At 36.3% G+C, this 15,247-nt stretch overlaps 2 protein-coding genes across 2 annotated transcripts in view; one reads left to right on the top strand and one right to left on the bottom strand.

Annotated features, from left to right (window-relative positions):
• Positions 1 to 15,247, bottom strand: part of CEP128 (centrosomal protein 128) — a 445,779-nt gene that overhangs the window by 229,094 nt on the left and 201,438 nt on the right. The window contains exon 19 of the mRNA XM_067030654.1: positions 9,683 to 9,875. Within this exon, the coding sequence (XP_066886755.1) occupies positions 9,683 to 9,875 (193 nt within the window). The remainder of the gene's footprint in view (positions 1 to 9,682; positions 9,876 to 15,247) is intronic.
• Positions 1,155 to 3,279, top strand: LOC131752939 (protein SPT2 homolog). The gene is given in 5 exon segments (XM_067030653.1): positions 1,155 to 1,258; positions 1,260 to 1,278; positions 1,280 to 2,547; positions 2,608 to 3,101; positions 3,104 to 3,279. Coding segments are annotated over 5 exon segments (2,022 nt in total). The 5' UTR covers positions 1,155 to 1,193.

The following is a 15,247-nucleotide window of genomic DNA, read 5'->3' as shown; positions in this document are numbered from 1 at the left end:
GGATTAGGATGTAGATATCTTTGGGGGAGGTGAGCTGGCATTATTCTGCCTACTACAATTGATAACGAATATATACAAATCAAAATAGAAAAGAAGCGTTAGCTTAAAAGAACTCAAACACAGCAAAGATATGTTTTGAATTTAATAAAAGCTAATTACTAACCTAAAAACTCACATCAAATCTTTTTTAGCACATGCAACTTTATCTTATTTTTCTCCCTGAATATGCTCATGATTCAAATTTAAGTAGACCAGCTTTGCTGTCGTATGGAAACAGCAGAAAATAATACAAATAATCTATAAAAGGATCAAAGAAGAAAACTAAGAATTCATTTGTATATTTAACATTTCTGGATTTTGCAGAATATATTCCAGAATACAGAAATACATCCAATAATTTAGGAGAGGAAAAATGTAAACTTTAAATATCTGAACTCTCTATTCAATCAATACTTCACTGTTGCTAATGGACTATATTACTTAAAATATTGAAAATGTTTGTCTCCAAAATTAAGTTTAGCCAATAGAAGTAGTACAAGCATCAGGCTCATTACCCACATGGGCAGGTGGGTGGAGATATTTATACCTAACTAAAGAATAATTAGCCATAACTTTCTATTGTCAGTTTACTCACTAACAACACGAATGCTGATTATATAATTCAAAGTTGACACCTGCACAGATCTAGTTATCAGGAGCTCCAGGCATATCATTAATTTATTCAATACTGGTCCTAGGAACATTTAGCCAATTGAGTTTAATTTCAATCCCTGTTGGCCTGGCTAGATTTAAAATCATAACACTAAACACATGAGAAGTAAAATCATTGTAATGAAACATATATAAGCAAAAACACAGATTAAGATTAAAATGAAATTCTGATTTGACTCAAATAGTGGACATAATTTTTTAAAAAACCACTGTTTTTCAATTGGTTTTTGAAAATAATTATGAAGGAAGCCTGAAAATACATGAGGGAAGACATAATTTCACATTAAACAAAATAACAGTTTAATGAGTTCAAATAATTTCCTCAATCAATTAAAATAATCTTTCATTATCTCTAATGATCAAGATCACTAAACTTGGAGAGAGGCTGGTCAGGCAGTTCATTCGGCTGTTGCTGGTCGCCTCGCTAAGGCGCAGATTCACTCTTCTCCGAGAGGCTGGCCCAGTCCTCCGCCTTGGCCAGAATGGACTTCAGGGAAATTCTCCTGATAGCTTCCAAAGCACAAGGTGTCAACAACGTGCTGAAAAGATAGTTTGGCAGTGGGGCCTCCCAAAAAAAGACCCGAAAGTTAAGGGTGTCCAGTCGGCAGCTGTCCAGGCTTTTCTCAGAAGAAAAGAAGAAGAGCTCAGACAAAAAGCTTTGGAAGAGAAAAGGAGAAAAGAAGAACTAGTGAAAAAGCGAATTGAGCTAAAACATGACAAGAAAGCAAGAGCTATGGCCAAGAGGACAAAGGATAATTTCCACGGTTACAATGGGATTCCTGTTGAGGAGAAGTCAAAGAAGAGGCAGGCAACGCAAACCCACACTAGCCAGGGAACAGATCAAGAGTTTGAGATGGAGGAAGAGGATGAATTCTTAGAATACAATCAAGCAGAGTCAGAGCAAGAGTATGAGGAAGAGCAAGAACCTCCCAAAGTTGAAAGCAAGCCAAAGGTCCCGCTTAAAAGTGCCCCACCACTCATGAACTTCAATGATCTGCTGGCTGAGAAAAAGCAGTACGAACCGGTGGAGATAAAGGTAGTGAAGAAGACAGAAGAGCGGCCTATGACTGCAGAAGAACTTAGGGAGTGAGAAGTCCTTGAACAAAAGCGGAGGAAAAGGAAACCTAAGCCAGATGCAAGATTACCACCAACCAGAAAAGTACCCTCTCAGAAAGAAAGTGTGGGCACAAAACTTAGCAAAGGTTCTGGAGACACGCATCCTTCTTCCAAGGGTACTCCCCTTCCTTATGCTGAGAAGAAATCCAGACCCAGCACAGCTAATGAGGAACACGTGCGTTTATCTTCATCCAAATCCACGCCAGGAGAAAGGACCAAAGTAGTATCTGGCAACTGCGCCCAACCCTTGCCTTGTGAGGGCCGTGACAGACCTGTTTTCAATGGGGCTGGAAAGCCCCACTCCAGCACCTGTTCACCGTGTATCCCAAAGACTTCTGCTAAAGGGACTCCAAAATCTGCTACTGAGCACAAAACCAAAAACTCTCCTCATCCTAACCATTCCAGGCCTGGACCCATGGTCACCCCACACAATAAGGCCAAGAGTCCAGGTGTCAGGCAGCCAGGCAGCAGCTCCAGCTCAGCCCCTGGGAGGCCTAGCACAGGGACTGCTCAGCCCACAGTCAGTGCTGGCCCCATGCCCAGGTGCCAGAATGGCAGCTCCAACTCAGGACCCGAGCGATCAGTCAGTGGGACCAGGAAGCCAACCAGTGACTTAAATCCCCCAGGACGGACAGTCAGTGGTACAAGTGGCCTTGGTCAACCTGCAGGCAGCTCAGGTTGCCCTGGGTGACCTACCAGTGGCTCCTGTGGTTCTGGGCGGCCTGTGGGCAGCTCTGGTGGCCCTGAGTGGCCTGTGGGCAGCTCTGGTGGCCCTGGGAGGCCTGTGGGCAGCTCTGGTGGCCCTGGGCGGCCTGTGAGCAGTCCACATGACCTTCGACGACCAGTGGGTGGCTCAGGGGCCCCTAGGCAGTCAGTCAATGGCTCTGGCCGATCAGTAGTTCCAGCTGGACGAACTGTCAGCAGTTCAGGCCCTGGTAGACCAGTGAGCAGCTTTGGACCTGGGCGAGCAGTTAGTACCTCAGGTCCCTCTCTGAAGCCCAAATGCACTGTTGTCTCAGAAACGATTTCTTCCAAGAGTATAATCAGCCGATCCAGCAATGGACAGATGAACGGAATGAAGCCTTCCTTATCTGGCTACAGATCTGCCCAAGGTCCTCAAAAGCTTCCCTTCCCTGGTAGTTACAAAAGGCAGCGAGAATATGAAGAGGAGGAAGATGATGATGAATATGACCTTGAAATGGAAGATTTTATTGAAGATGAAGGAGAACCTCAGGAAGAAATATCCAAGCACATTCGAGAAATCTTTGGCTATGACCGAAAAAATACAAAGATGAAAGCGATTATGCCTTACATTACATGGAGAGCAGCTGGAAAGAGCAGCAGAAGGAAGAAGCAAAGATTTTAAGACTAGATACACAAGAAGATTTAGACGAAATGAGACGTGAAGAAGAAATGAGACGTCGAAAGGCCAAGAAGCTGAAGAAGCGTTAGCTGCTGCTTTTATTTATTTTTGTGAAATTCTGAAAACAGTCTGCTGCAAGGAAGTCCTGCCTTCAGAATGAAGAATCCCCTTATCATTTTAGAATTCTACTTGGGTACTCAAGGAGAAGGAATGCATACTGTCATCTATCTGCAGGCTGTTGTTAGAGCATAAAGTATTTTCAGATACTTTCCAGGGTGAAATCTGTAATGCAGATGACATAACACCCAGTGAGTGCTCTTACGAAGCTAACTGTTCACAGGTGCCATCCTTGATCCTGATAAGCTATGCACTCTCATGTGGGGCCGCTCACAAGTCAGCCAATCGTATGTTATTCCTTTGCTACTCTAAAAGGAAGAAAGAAAGGATTGCCCCTTTACTTGCGTAATTCTGCTGATGTGTGAGTACGACACTGCCTGGCTCCCAATCAAATTTATTTTGTCTTTTGATGAGGAAACTGGCCCTTCCATTAATGCTGCCAGCAATAAAGTGACCTGTCCTAACCTATATGTTTGGACTGAGAACTTGAAAATGTAGAGTAGCTGTTATAGTTATATGGATGTCATTTCTGTGACTTTGAAGTAAAAACTAGAATAAATTGTATTCTGCATTATTAAAAAAAAATCACTAAACTTCCAAACAAACTGGTGAAATGTAAAATACAGTGCTAAAATAACCAGAATCCAAATAAATTACATGACACTTAGAGATTATCCCTAAATTTAGAATGTTTAATTATACTCCAATAGGCAACAGAAAAAATTGGTTTTCCTTGTTTTTAGACTAGACAATGACTAACATTTATATAAGTTGCATGATCGTCAAATATTATTTCATAACAATGAAGAATTTCTAAGTCAAAGATAACTAATGAGAACCTGCTGTATAGCACAGGGAACTCCACTTCACTGTACAGTAGAAACTAGCACAACACTGTAAAACAACTATACACCAATTAAAAAAAAGAAAAGGAAAAGAAATTCTAAGTCAATAACTATTAAACTTCTAAGAGTTCCATGACATTAACTTCTCAATAGGTTTCCTCTCCTTCTGGAACACTCCAGCTCCAACCTACAGGCCTAAAATAGCTCAGGAAACATAAAACAACTCAGATCTACAAATCTGGCAGCACTCACTGATAGAAACTCCTTGTACATGGGCCTAGGTTAACCTGAGCACATGTCAGTTAATATGACACTAAATCAAACTAAGAATATTAGTGCAGAGAATGGTTATTCCAATGAATAGGAAGTTTCTGTCATGTTTCACTTATAAATAGGTTAACATTGTTCTACCTAACAGACAAGTTTGTAAGATAGTGAAGGGAATCAAATATAAATTTCTACAACAATTAACTTTGATACTTCAGAAATATCTAAATTTAATCAACAGTTTGGCTGTCCTCCACCTCTTCTATGTATACGCAAGAGATAACTATGCAGATAACCCCTGGAGAGAAGCTTTCCTCCTCCTCTTTCTTATAGAAATCCTGCTGCATTTTTCAACATGTAAATCAAAAGACATGTCCTACAAAAAACCTCCCTATATGGGCCTTAACAGAAGTAATCAGTACTTCCCTTTTCACCAGGAACATGGTGCTTATATTTCTAATAATGTATTTATTTCATCCTACTTCCTAATAGATACATTTATAAGTATGCAGCTACAACAGCCTTTGCTTGGTCTTCATTACCCATATTAAGTCCTCATTATTTCTGAATCACCAGGTAGCACCTAAAACATCTTACACCTAATACATCTTATACCCATAAGGCAAGAAATTACCATATCATCTCTGTCACAAAAGTTTGAGTCTTCCTGAGACCTTTTTATATGATTTTAAGAAACAGATAAAAACAGGATCCCTCTTGTTTTCCTACCAAATCAGCTCCTCCTTCCCAACTTCGCTATTTCTCCCAATGGCAAAAACCACTAAGACCTTAGAGTATCCTGTGAGTCTTCTCTCTCATTCACCTACACTGGTCAATCCTGCACTAATTCCTCCACAAAATCTTTTGCATTTGTTGCCACTACTAATGTCCTCTGTCAGTCCCTCTTTCGCTTTTACTGAGACTGTTACAATAGGCTCCTAACTAGATGCATTTCCACAGTTAATACTAAGATGGGATCTAATAACTGAGTTTCAAAATATTTGGAGAAAAAAAACAAATCACACACACAAAGTAATAGCTGGATATTTAAAAAATCCTCTATCAGTTATTGATAGAAATAAACAATTTCAAAAAAAGAAATTAACAACATCAGTAGGGATATAGGAATCACCAGGGACATAGAACAGTGTGAAACAATTTAGCATAAGTAACTTTTACAGAACATTTCACAATAAATGTAGAACATAACTTATTTTCAAGTGCACATGGAAAATTTACTAAGATAGACCACATTTGGGGCCATAAAACAAGTCTCAGAAAAGGATCAAAATCATTGAATCAAGAGTACGTTTTATGACTGCAAGGGTACTAAATTTAGAAACTGATGATAAAATATCTAGAAAACTACATAACTGGAAATTAAGTAGTACACTTCTAAAAAAACCACATAGGTCAGAGAAGAAATCACAAAGGAAATATTTTCTAATTCAAACTAAGTGATAATAAAAAGACAAGATACCAGAATTTGTGGAATAAATTTGAAGTATTGCTAAGATGGAAATTTATAACTTTAAATGACTATATTAGGAAAGAGAAGTATTAAAATAAAGTTTTCAACTTGGGAATCCAGGAGAATAACAAATGATACAAAAAGGAAGTAAAAGAAAGGAAATAAAAATAACAATAGAGATCAATAAAACATTAAAAAGACAAACAACAGAAAAAAATTTAAATTCGAAGGCTGTTTCCTCAAAAATAGTAATAAAACCCTCAGCAAGACTTATAAAGAAAAAAAGAGAGAAAACAAATTACCAAATCAGGAATATAATAAGAGACATCAGCACAGATCTTACAGAAACTAAAAGAATTAAAAAGGGGATATTACAAAAAGCTTTAAGCCAATAAATTTGACAACTGCAATAAAATGGAAAAATATCTTAAAAGGCACACATTAACAAAACTGACTCAAGAAGAAGTAGAAATTCTGAAAAACCATACATCTATTAAAGAATTCAAGTTTAAAACTAAAAACCTTCCCAAAACAAAAACTACAGGTGCAGAAGATTTTATTGATGAATTTTATCCTACATTTGCAAAGAAATAATACAAACTTTACACAAATGTTTCCCAAAAATAAAAGGGAAACACAACTCATGTTAAGAGTCACTGTTATACTAACATTCAAATCTGATAAAGACATTACAAGAAAAGAAGTTATAAACCAATATTGCTCACCCACATAGATGCAAAAATTCTTAACAAACTATCACTAAATCAAATCCAGCCATATGTAAAAGGAGAAATACGTTTTGACAAATTGGAGTTTATCCCAGGAAAACAAGGTTAGTTTAATATGTACTTAAGCTTCCAACCAGTTGATTAAGACAAGGGAAATAGAAAAGAAAGAAGAAAGCAAAAATGTCCTTATTTGCAGAGGACATGATCATGTACAAGGAAAACTCTAAATGCAAGGAATAAACAACAACTACTAAAAGCTACTACAACTAATAAATGAGCTTAAGGTTACAAAATACAAGTTTAATACACAAAAAAATCAATTGTATTTATACCTACTAGAAAAGAATGTTGGAAATTCAAATTTTAAAGTTATTTTATATATCATAAATTTTAAAAGTAGGAATAAATCTAAAAAGGATGCGCAAGACCTGTTTGCTGAAAATTACAAAACATCATGAGAAAAGTTGAAGACAACCTAAATTAATGGATAGATACACCATGTTCACAGATTGGAAAATATCATCAATATTAAGATATCCATTCTCAAATTAATCTATACATTTAACATAATCCTATCAAAACACCAGGAGGTTCTTTTATAAAACTGATGAACTGATTCTAAGATGTATAAAGGAATTCAAGTGCTCCATAGATAATAAGACGAGCAATAAATTTTTATTAAATTTAAAATGTAGAAATAAAGGCAATTACTTTGAGAGATTACAAACTTTATACCTCACCGTCTGAAGCTTTTATGAAAAAGCTGGGCATTTGATATAATTACCTAACTGCACAGATATTTGGTTCTTTTGCATTTCTCCCCAATGACAGTTTTATGATTTTAAAATAGACTATTGCATATTCCTTATGCAAAGAAATGACTTACAGGGTGCCAATACTGATAAATATTTACTAAAAGAAAAATGGGATTGTAATCTACTGTTAATTAGTGGATAGGCTATGACATATAACATCTATAGAGATCATATAGTGTTTTATCTATAAGTTCCATAACAGATTCTATTGTACTGTCATTAAAAAAAAAAAAATTAAAGGGCATCCCTAACTTTTACTATTGGCACAATTTACATCTTTCAATTGCACTAGACCAGCAATTCTCAAAGGGTGTTTGGGCACCATCCAAGACCCCTTAATTTAATACTAAAATGTTACTTGTCTTTTCCACATTCAATTTCTCATGAATGTAAAACGCAGTTACTTCAGGGGTTACATGACAGGTAATATAACAACAGATTAGATGAAGAAGCAAAAGTGAAAATGCAGCCATCTTCTTTTAAGACAGCAATTAAAGAGATTTCCAAACGTTCAAAAAACAAAGTCACTCTTTAATTTTTTTGTATTGAAAAACAGTTCAATTTCACTGATTTTTATGTTAGTATGAATGGATTTATAATTATTATTTTAAAGGTATAAATATTTTCAAATACACAGTTTTAATTTTTAATATGATAGATATTGATATACACAATGTCCATTAACAGAAGATCTTTGACTTCTCAAAAATTTTAAGAATGTAAAATGATTCTGATACCAAAATTTGAGAATCACTGCAGGACAGTAATAAACAATTTTTAAGTGGTATGTGTAGAGAGAATAATCCTGATCACTAAAATAAAAATAAAAAAATTTATTTTGAAAAGAATTATCATATGTTAATGTTTAGTTTTTCTTAGTGGGACACTATATGACTCCTCTTTATGCTTCTTAATAAAGTTCAACAAGAGAAAAAGCCTTGGACTTCCCTGGTGGCGCAATGGTTAAGAATACATCTGCCAACGCAGCGGACACAAATTCAATCCCTGGTCCGGGCATGCACCACAACAATGAGTAGCCCCTGCTCACCACAACTAGAGAAAGCCCACGTACATCAATGAAGACCCAACACAGCCAAAATAAATACATAAATAAATAATTTTTTTAAAAAAAAGCCTAAGGCCAACACAACATAAGATACACATAGGATTCCTATACCTGATGCTATTTTTCTTCTTCCCATTATATCCATCCCTAGTAGAACCAAACAGAAAGGTAATTTTCCATGACTCTTGCCTAACTTTTAAAGTTAAGTATTGCCTACATATTAAACCCTGTGCGTGCTCTCCCAAACTCGCTTTCCCTTACTCTACTGCTTTCAACAATGTGCTTATAACCTCATATATTACATAATTTACTTTTATCACATTTATTTTGTCACCCCACTCAATATAATGTAAGATAAACTAGAGTAGGATTTGGGGGACTTTCCTGGTGGTGCAGTGGTTAAGAATCTGCCTTCCAATGCAGGGGACACAGGTTCAATCCCTGGTCCAGGAATATCCCACATGCCATGGAGCAACTAAGCCCGTGAGCCACAACTACTGAGCCTGTGCTCTAGAGCCTGCGAGCCACAGCTACTGAGGCCACATGCCACAACTACTGAAGCCCATGTGCTCTAGGGCTCGCATGCTGCAACTGAAGCCCATATGCGTAGAGCCTGTGCTCCGCAACAAGAGAAGCCCCCGCAATGAGAAGCCCACACGCCACAATGAAGAGTAGCCCCCGCTCGCCGCAACTGGAGAAAGCCCGCATGCAGCAACGAAGGCCACCCAACGCAGCCAAAAAAAAAAGAGTAGGATTTCTTTTTCTCATTTACTGATAATATCCTTAGCACCTCTAATAGTACCGAAGACAAAATAGACACAAAGTAAATATCTGTTGAATGAATTAATGGGTATTTTACTGAAGTAAAATATAAATTTTGGCATTTTACCAGGGAAGAACAAGCATGTCTCAGCAAATTAGCACTTGCAAATGAACAACAGACACAAATGCTATCTATGTACACAGGAGGGATACAGTAGCTGAAGGAGAAATTCTCAAGGAGAAACAGTTTTCTCTTCCAAACCCAGAAATGAAGATAAGGAGACAAGAGACAAGGAAAGGAGACGAATTTAGAAATTCTATAGTTCAAACCAGAGCCAAGAGAAACAGAATTTTTTTCCCAAACATAAGATTCCACAAATATAAACAAAGAAAAATAAAAGAGTAAGAGCAGTTAACACACCTCTCTTCTCCTGATGTATTTCTTCCAGAAGCTGCTCCTGTCTTTCTATCTGTTCAAAGAGACACTGAAGCTCAGCTTCCTTGTTTTCGGTCATGTTCCCGAGTTGTTGTCTGCACAACATCAGCTGGTGCCGTAGACTTTTCTCTCTGTTTTCTCTCTCTCTCAGTTCCTCACAGAGCCATTGAAGTTTAGTCTAAAAATATGACATGTATATCTAATTTTTTAAAAAATCTAGAAAACAGTAGCATTTCAAAACATGAGGAAGTCATGATAATCTGAATTTAGACAATAACTAACAAATTTAAGCAAAATTTTAAAATACCCATAATGTTTTAATTTGCATAATGGTGTATATCAGTTAAAAGTTGGTGCAGAAATGATTTCCTTGGATTTTTATAAAATATTTGGTATACTCTATCATCTTTGGAAAGGCAGTACTACAGAAAAGTTTGGCCTCCAAAACTTCCAGGTGTAATACAATTAACCCCCTAATTTGATATATAAAGCAGTCTGGTACAAGCATTTGAAAATCCAAAACACCCTACAATAGACCTAGAAACTGGTTATGAAGGGAATTTTAGAGATTAAAAAATAAGATAAAATTCCTAGTTTTGTTTCTAAAAATGCATATCCCCAAGGGTCCAACTAATCAGGTAGAGAGAGAGATTCTATATGGCATGAGGCAGATAAAGTCTGCAATTGTCCACATTTAAAACTAGGAAATTCAATCAAAGCAACTCTCTTTTCCACGGACTCTAACTTACCAACTCTAATACTTAGATATTTAAAACAAGGATGAGAAAAGAAATCTTTCTTCCACCTTCAATAGAACAGAATTTCAGTCGGGCCTTAGGACCTTCCCAAGTGAGACTACCATCCAATTTCTAGTTGATTTTAAATAATCTAAACAGTCTTCACCTCAAAGAAGCAAAATAGGGGAAGTCGTGAACTAGAAGGGAAAAAGAGATTAAGCAAAGGGACAATTTCCCTGAATAGCATGAATCCATAAGCAAGAATGTTCTAGGCCTCTAGAAGTCTAGAAGGTTCTTAGGACATGCCTCAGTATATTAAAAGTAGCTGTGATAGAATTAGCCTATGATGAAGCAGAACTGGGATATGGCCCTTAGACCAGGGTCTCCCCACATACATCAGCTTTCAAACATCCCCAGAAATGAAAAAAAAGGCAGTTCCTTTGGTCAGAAGGTCTAACAGGTGGTGACATAGATCAAAATAATATCATTAGTCAAATTATGGATAAATTATACACTTATATTGTAAGGTAACAAATGTATAATATGTTGGGTGAATAAAAATGGAAATCATGCTTGTAAAAGCATGATTTATTAATAACAAAGCACTTTTGATCAGACCAGAGCTTATGTTAATGAGGTGGCTTGGGGTGGGGCCCCCAGATAGCCTCCATAAGGGGCTGATCATTAGAGAGTTGAAACTTACAATCTTACTCATCAACCTCTAAGAAGGGGGATGACTGAAGATTAAACTCTATAAAGACTCCTGAACAATGAGATACGATGAGCTTCCAGGTTGGTGAATACATCCACATGCCAAAAGGGTGATGCACCCAAAATTCCATAGAATTTTGGAACTGGAGACAGAAGTTCCAGTACTAAGGACCCTTTGGGACCTTGCCCTATATACCTCTTCATATGGCTATTCATATGCATCCTTTATAAGAAAGTAATAATAGTAAGTCAAGTATTTCCCTGAAATCTGTGAGCCATTATAGCAAATTAATGTACTATGGGAACCCCAATTTGAAGCTAGCTCAGATAGAAGTGTAGGCAACCTAGGGACTCAATACCTGTGACTGGCATCTGAAGGTGGGGGAGGGGGAGTCTTGTGGGACTGAGACCTTAAACAGCAGGATCTGCACTAACTCTGGGTAGTTAGTGTCAGAGCTGTAATTAAGTTGTAGGGCACCCAGTTAGTGAATGCAAAAAATTGAAAAATTACTTGATGTGGAAAAAAAACTTTTGGAGTCAAAAATGTAGTGGGCAGAAACAGATCATAATAGTAGGTATTTCACAGGAAGGGCAGACCACTAGGATTTTTCATCTTCACAGCTCTGATTTGCACAAGCTAAATTCTTGGTAACTGCAACAGAAATACTGGGAACTCCCTCCTCCACCAACTCTACTAATAGGGTGGTCACTCTACTGCAGACAAAGCAAGCTAAGAACACTGAAGTCTCAACTGTAGTTTCCCCAGATTGTTTATAAGGCTTCAGTTATGAATATAACTTATGAATAGATATTTTTTAAAATCTTCAACAAAATACTAGCATCCAGAATCCAGAAACATATAAAAAGGTTTTTACAGCATAATCAAGTGGGATTTATCCCAAGAATGCAAGGCTGCATTAATATCTGAAAATTAATTAATGTAATATGCCATATTAGTAAGAATTAGGGATATAAAGCCACATGATCATATCAAAAGGTGCAGAGAAATACATATGATGAAATTCAACACCCATTCAAGATGGAGACAACTCAACAAACTAGGAATAGAAGGGAACTTTCTCAACCTGATAAAAGGCATCTATAAAAAATCCACAGCTACTATCATACTTAATGGTAAAAGACAATGCTTTCTCCCTAAGATCAGAAACAAGAAAAGAATATCTGCCCTCACCACTTCTATTCAACACTGTATTAGGAGGTCATGGTAGGGCAATTTTGCCAGAAAATATAACAAAATATGTCCACATTGAAAAAAAAGAAGTAAATATATTTGCATCTATTTGCAGATAACATGGCCCTGTATAAGAAAATCTTAATGATTTCACTAAAAACATATTAGAACTAATAAAATAGTTCAGCAATGTTGTAGTATATAAGGTCAATATACATAAATCAATTGTATTTCTATATACTTGATCAATCCAAAAATAAAGTTAAAAGTCAACTGTATGTACAATAGTGTCAAAAGGATAATATGCTTAATAATACACCTTTAAAAAGAACTGCAAAACACACTCTGAAAATATCTGAAAGAAAAATAACTCTACAAAACACTGTTAAAAAAAACTTTTAAATACCTAAATAAATGGGACTATATCCCATGTACAAAGATCAGAAGACTTAATATAGTTTAGACAAAAATACTCCCCAAACATCCTACAGATTCAATGCAATTCCAATCAAAATCCCAGCTGGTTTTCTGGAGAAATTGACAAGTTGATCCTAAATTTCATATGGACATTCAACGGACCCAGAATAGCCAAATGAAGTGTTGAAAAATAAGAACAAAGTTGAAGGACTCACTCTTACCCATTTCAAAGCTTACTACAAAGCTACTGTAATCAAAATAGTGTGGTACTGGCATAGTCCCATATAGGATATGTATACATGCCTATCTCAAATAGAATTGAGAGTCCAAAAATAAAACTATACATATTGGGTCAATTGACTTTCAACAAGGCTGCCAAAACAATCTGATGAGGAAAGAATAGCCTATTCAACCAGTGGTGCTGGGACAACTGAATAGTCACATGTAAAAGAATAGAGTTGAACCCATACCTCATACCACATAAAAAAATTAACTCAAAATGGATCAAATACTTAAGTGTAATTGCTAAAAATATGGCTACAAAATAAAAGAAAATAAATAACTAAATAAAATTTTTTTAAAAAAATAAATAAAAATATAAGACTCCTAGAAGAAAATAGGCAGAAGTCTTTTGTGAGTTTGGTTTGGCAATCATTTCTTAGACATTACACCAAAAGCACAAGCAACCAAAGAAAAAAGCTGGTAAGCTGGACTTAATCAAAATGTAAAATATTATGCTTCAATGGTCACAATTAACAAAGTGAAAAGACAACTCACTAAACAGGAGAGAATACTTATACATCACATATCTGAGAAAGGACTTGTATCTAGGATACATAAAGACCTCAAATAATAAATTAAAAGATAACAGATTGAGCAAAAGATCAAAATAGACATTTCTCCAAAGAAGATATATGAATGGCCAATAACCACATGAAAAGATGCTCAACATCACTAGCCATCAGGGAAATGCAAATCAAAACCACAATAGAATTCCATTTCACACCCAGCAGGATAGCTATAATAAAAAAAAAAAAAAAAAGATGGTAACAACTGTTAGTGTGTATACAGAGAAATTAAAATTCTCATACACTGACAATAGGAATGTACAATGGTGTAGTCACCTTGGAAAAACAATCTGGACTTTCTTCAAAAGCTTAAACATAATTACCATATAACCCAGCAATTCTCTCCTAGGTATGTACCTATGAGAAATGAAAACACATGTTCATGCAAAAAACTTGTACTCAAATGTTCATAGCAGCACTATTCATGATAGCCAAGAAATAAAAATAATAGAAATGAACATCAACTGGTAAATGAATGTGGTATATCCATACAATGGACAGTTATTTAGCAAGAAGAAGTAAAGTAATGATACATACTACAACATACATGAACCTTGATAATAGTCTGCTAAATGAGAGAAGTCAACCATAAAGGATTGCGTATTTTATGATTCCATTCATAGGAAATGTCCAGAACAGACAAATCTATAGAGATAAAAGCAGATAACTATTGACTAGTGCTACAGGAAGGGTGGGATGGGCAGATAAGGATGTGATGGCTAATAGTCCAGATTGTCTTTATGGGGTGATAAAAATGACCTAAAATTCATGTAGTGATGGGTGCACATCTCTGTGAATATACTAAAAACTACTGAATGGTGACTCTAAATAGGTCAAATGTATGGTACATGAATTATATCTCAACTTAGCTGTTATTTAACAAAAGAAAGAGAGGGGGGAGGGAAGGAGGGAGGGAGGGAGGGAGGGAGGAAGGGGAAAGTAAAATGGGATAGATCAACAAAGCTAAAATTAAACCTCCCTGCAGAGATGAGACCTGGCTGACCTGGCTTTACTACTTGCTATACAATTGGTAGGCCTCTGTCTTGTCTATATGTTACTAGATAAATACAGGAAGTCTTCAACTTAAATTAGGATGTGAACTTGCAATTATGACTACAAACATTTAATTAAGTCTGCTTCATTTCCCAATATCTACCTTGAAATACTATTGCAAATAGAAAAAGAGAAAAAAACTTCCATAGCACAGAAAACATGGTCAATTCTGCCAGATTAAAGGAGCACTTTCTACTAAAACATTCCACTAATGCATTTAGGAAGAAAACAGGGTGAGGGTGAGGGATATACCATCATCCCCATCTAACCACAATATGAGAGACAAGGATGTGAATTGGACTGTTCTTTAGAAAGCATACTCTCTATATAGAGTGGAGCAAATATCGGAGGCTGGAAGTCAGGAGGCTGTTACAATATTCCAGACAAGTGAAAATGGTAAGGGTTGAGCCAAAATGTATGTATTTGGACTTAAATGTGAGGGGGGTAAGGAAGAGAAAGGAATCAGTATTGATGGCCAATTTTTAGCTTAAACGGAAACAGGAAACCCAGAAGAAGCAACGATTTAGGGGTTAAGAAGTTAACATTAGGATGAAACATACAGAAGTTGTTAGGAACAAAATATACAGAAGCA

Source organism: Kogia breviceps, chromosome 3 (assembly GCF_026419965.1).
Source record: "Kogia breviceps isolate mKogBre1 chromosome 3, mKogBre1 haplotype 1, whole genome shotgun sequence".
In the NCBI taxonomy this organism is placed as follows: domain Eukaryota; kingdom Metazoa; phylum Chordata; class Mammalia; order Artiodactyla; family Physeteridae; genus Kogia; species Kogia breviceps.
This window is presented reverse-complemented; position numbering and strand designations above follow the sequence as displayed.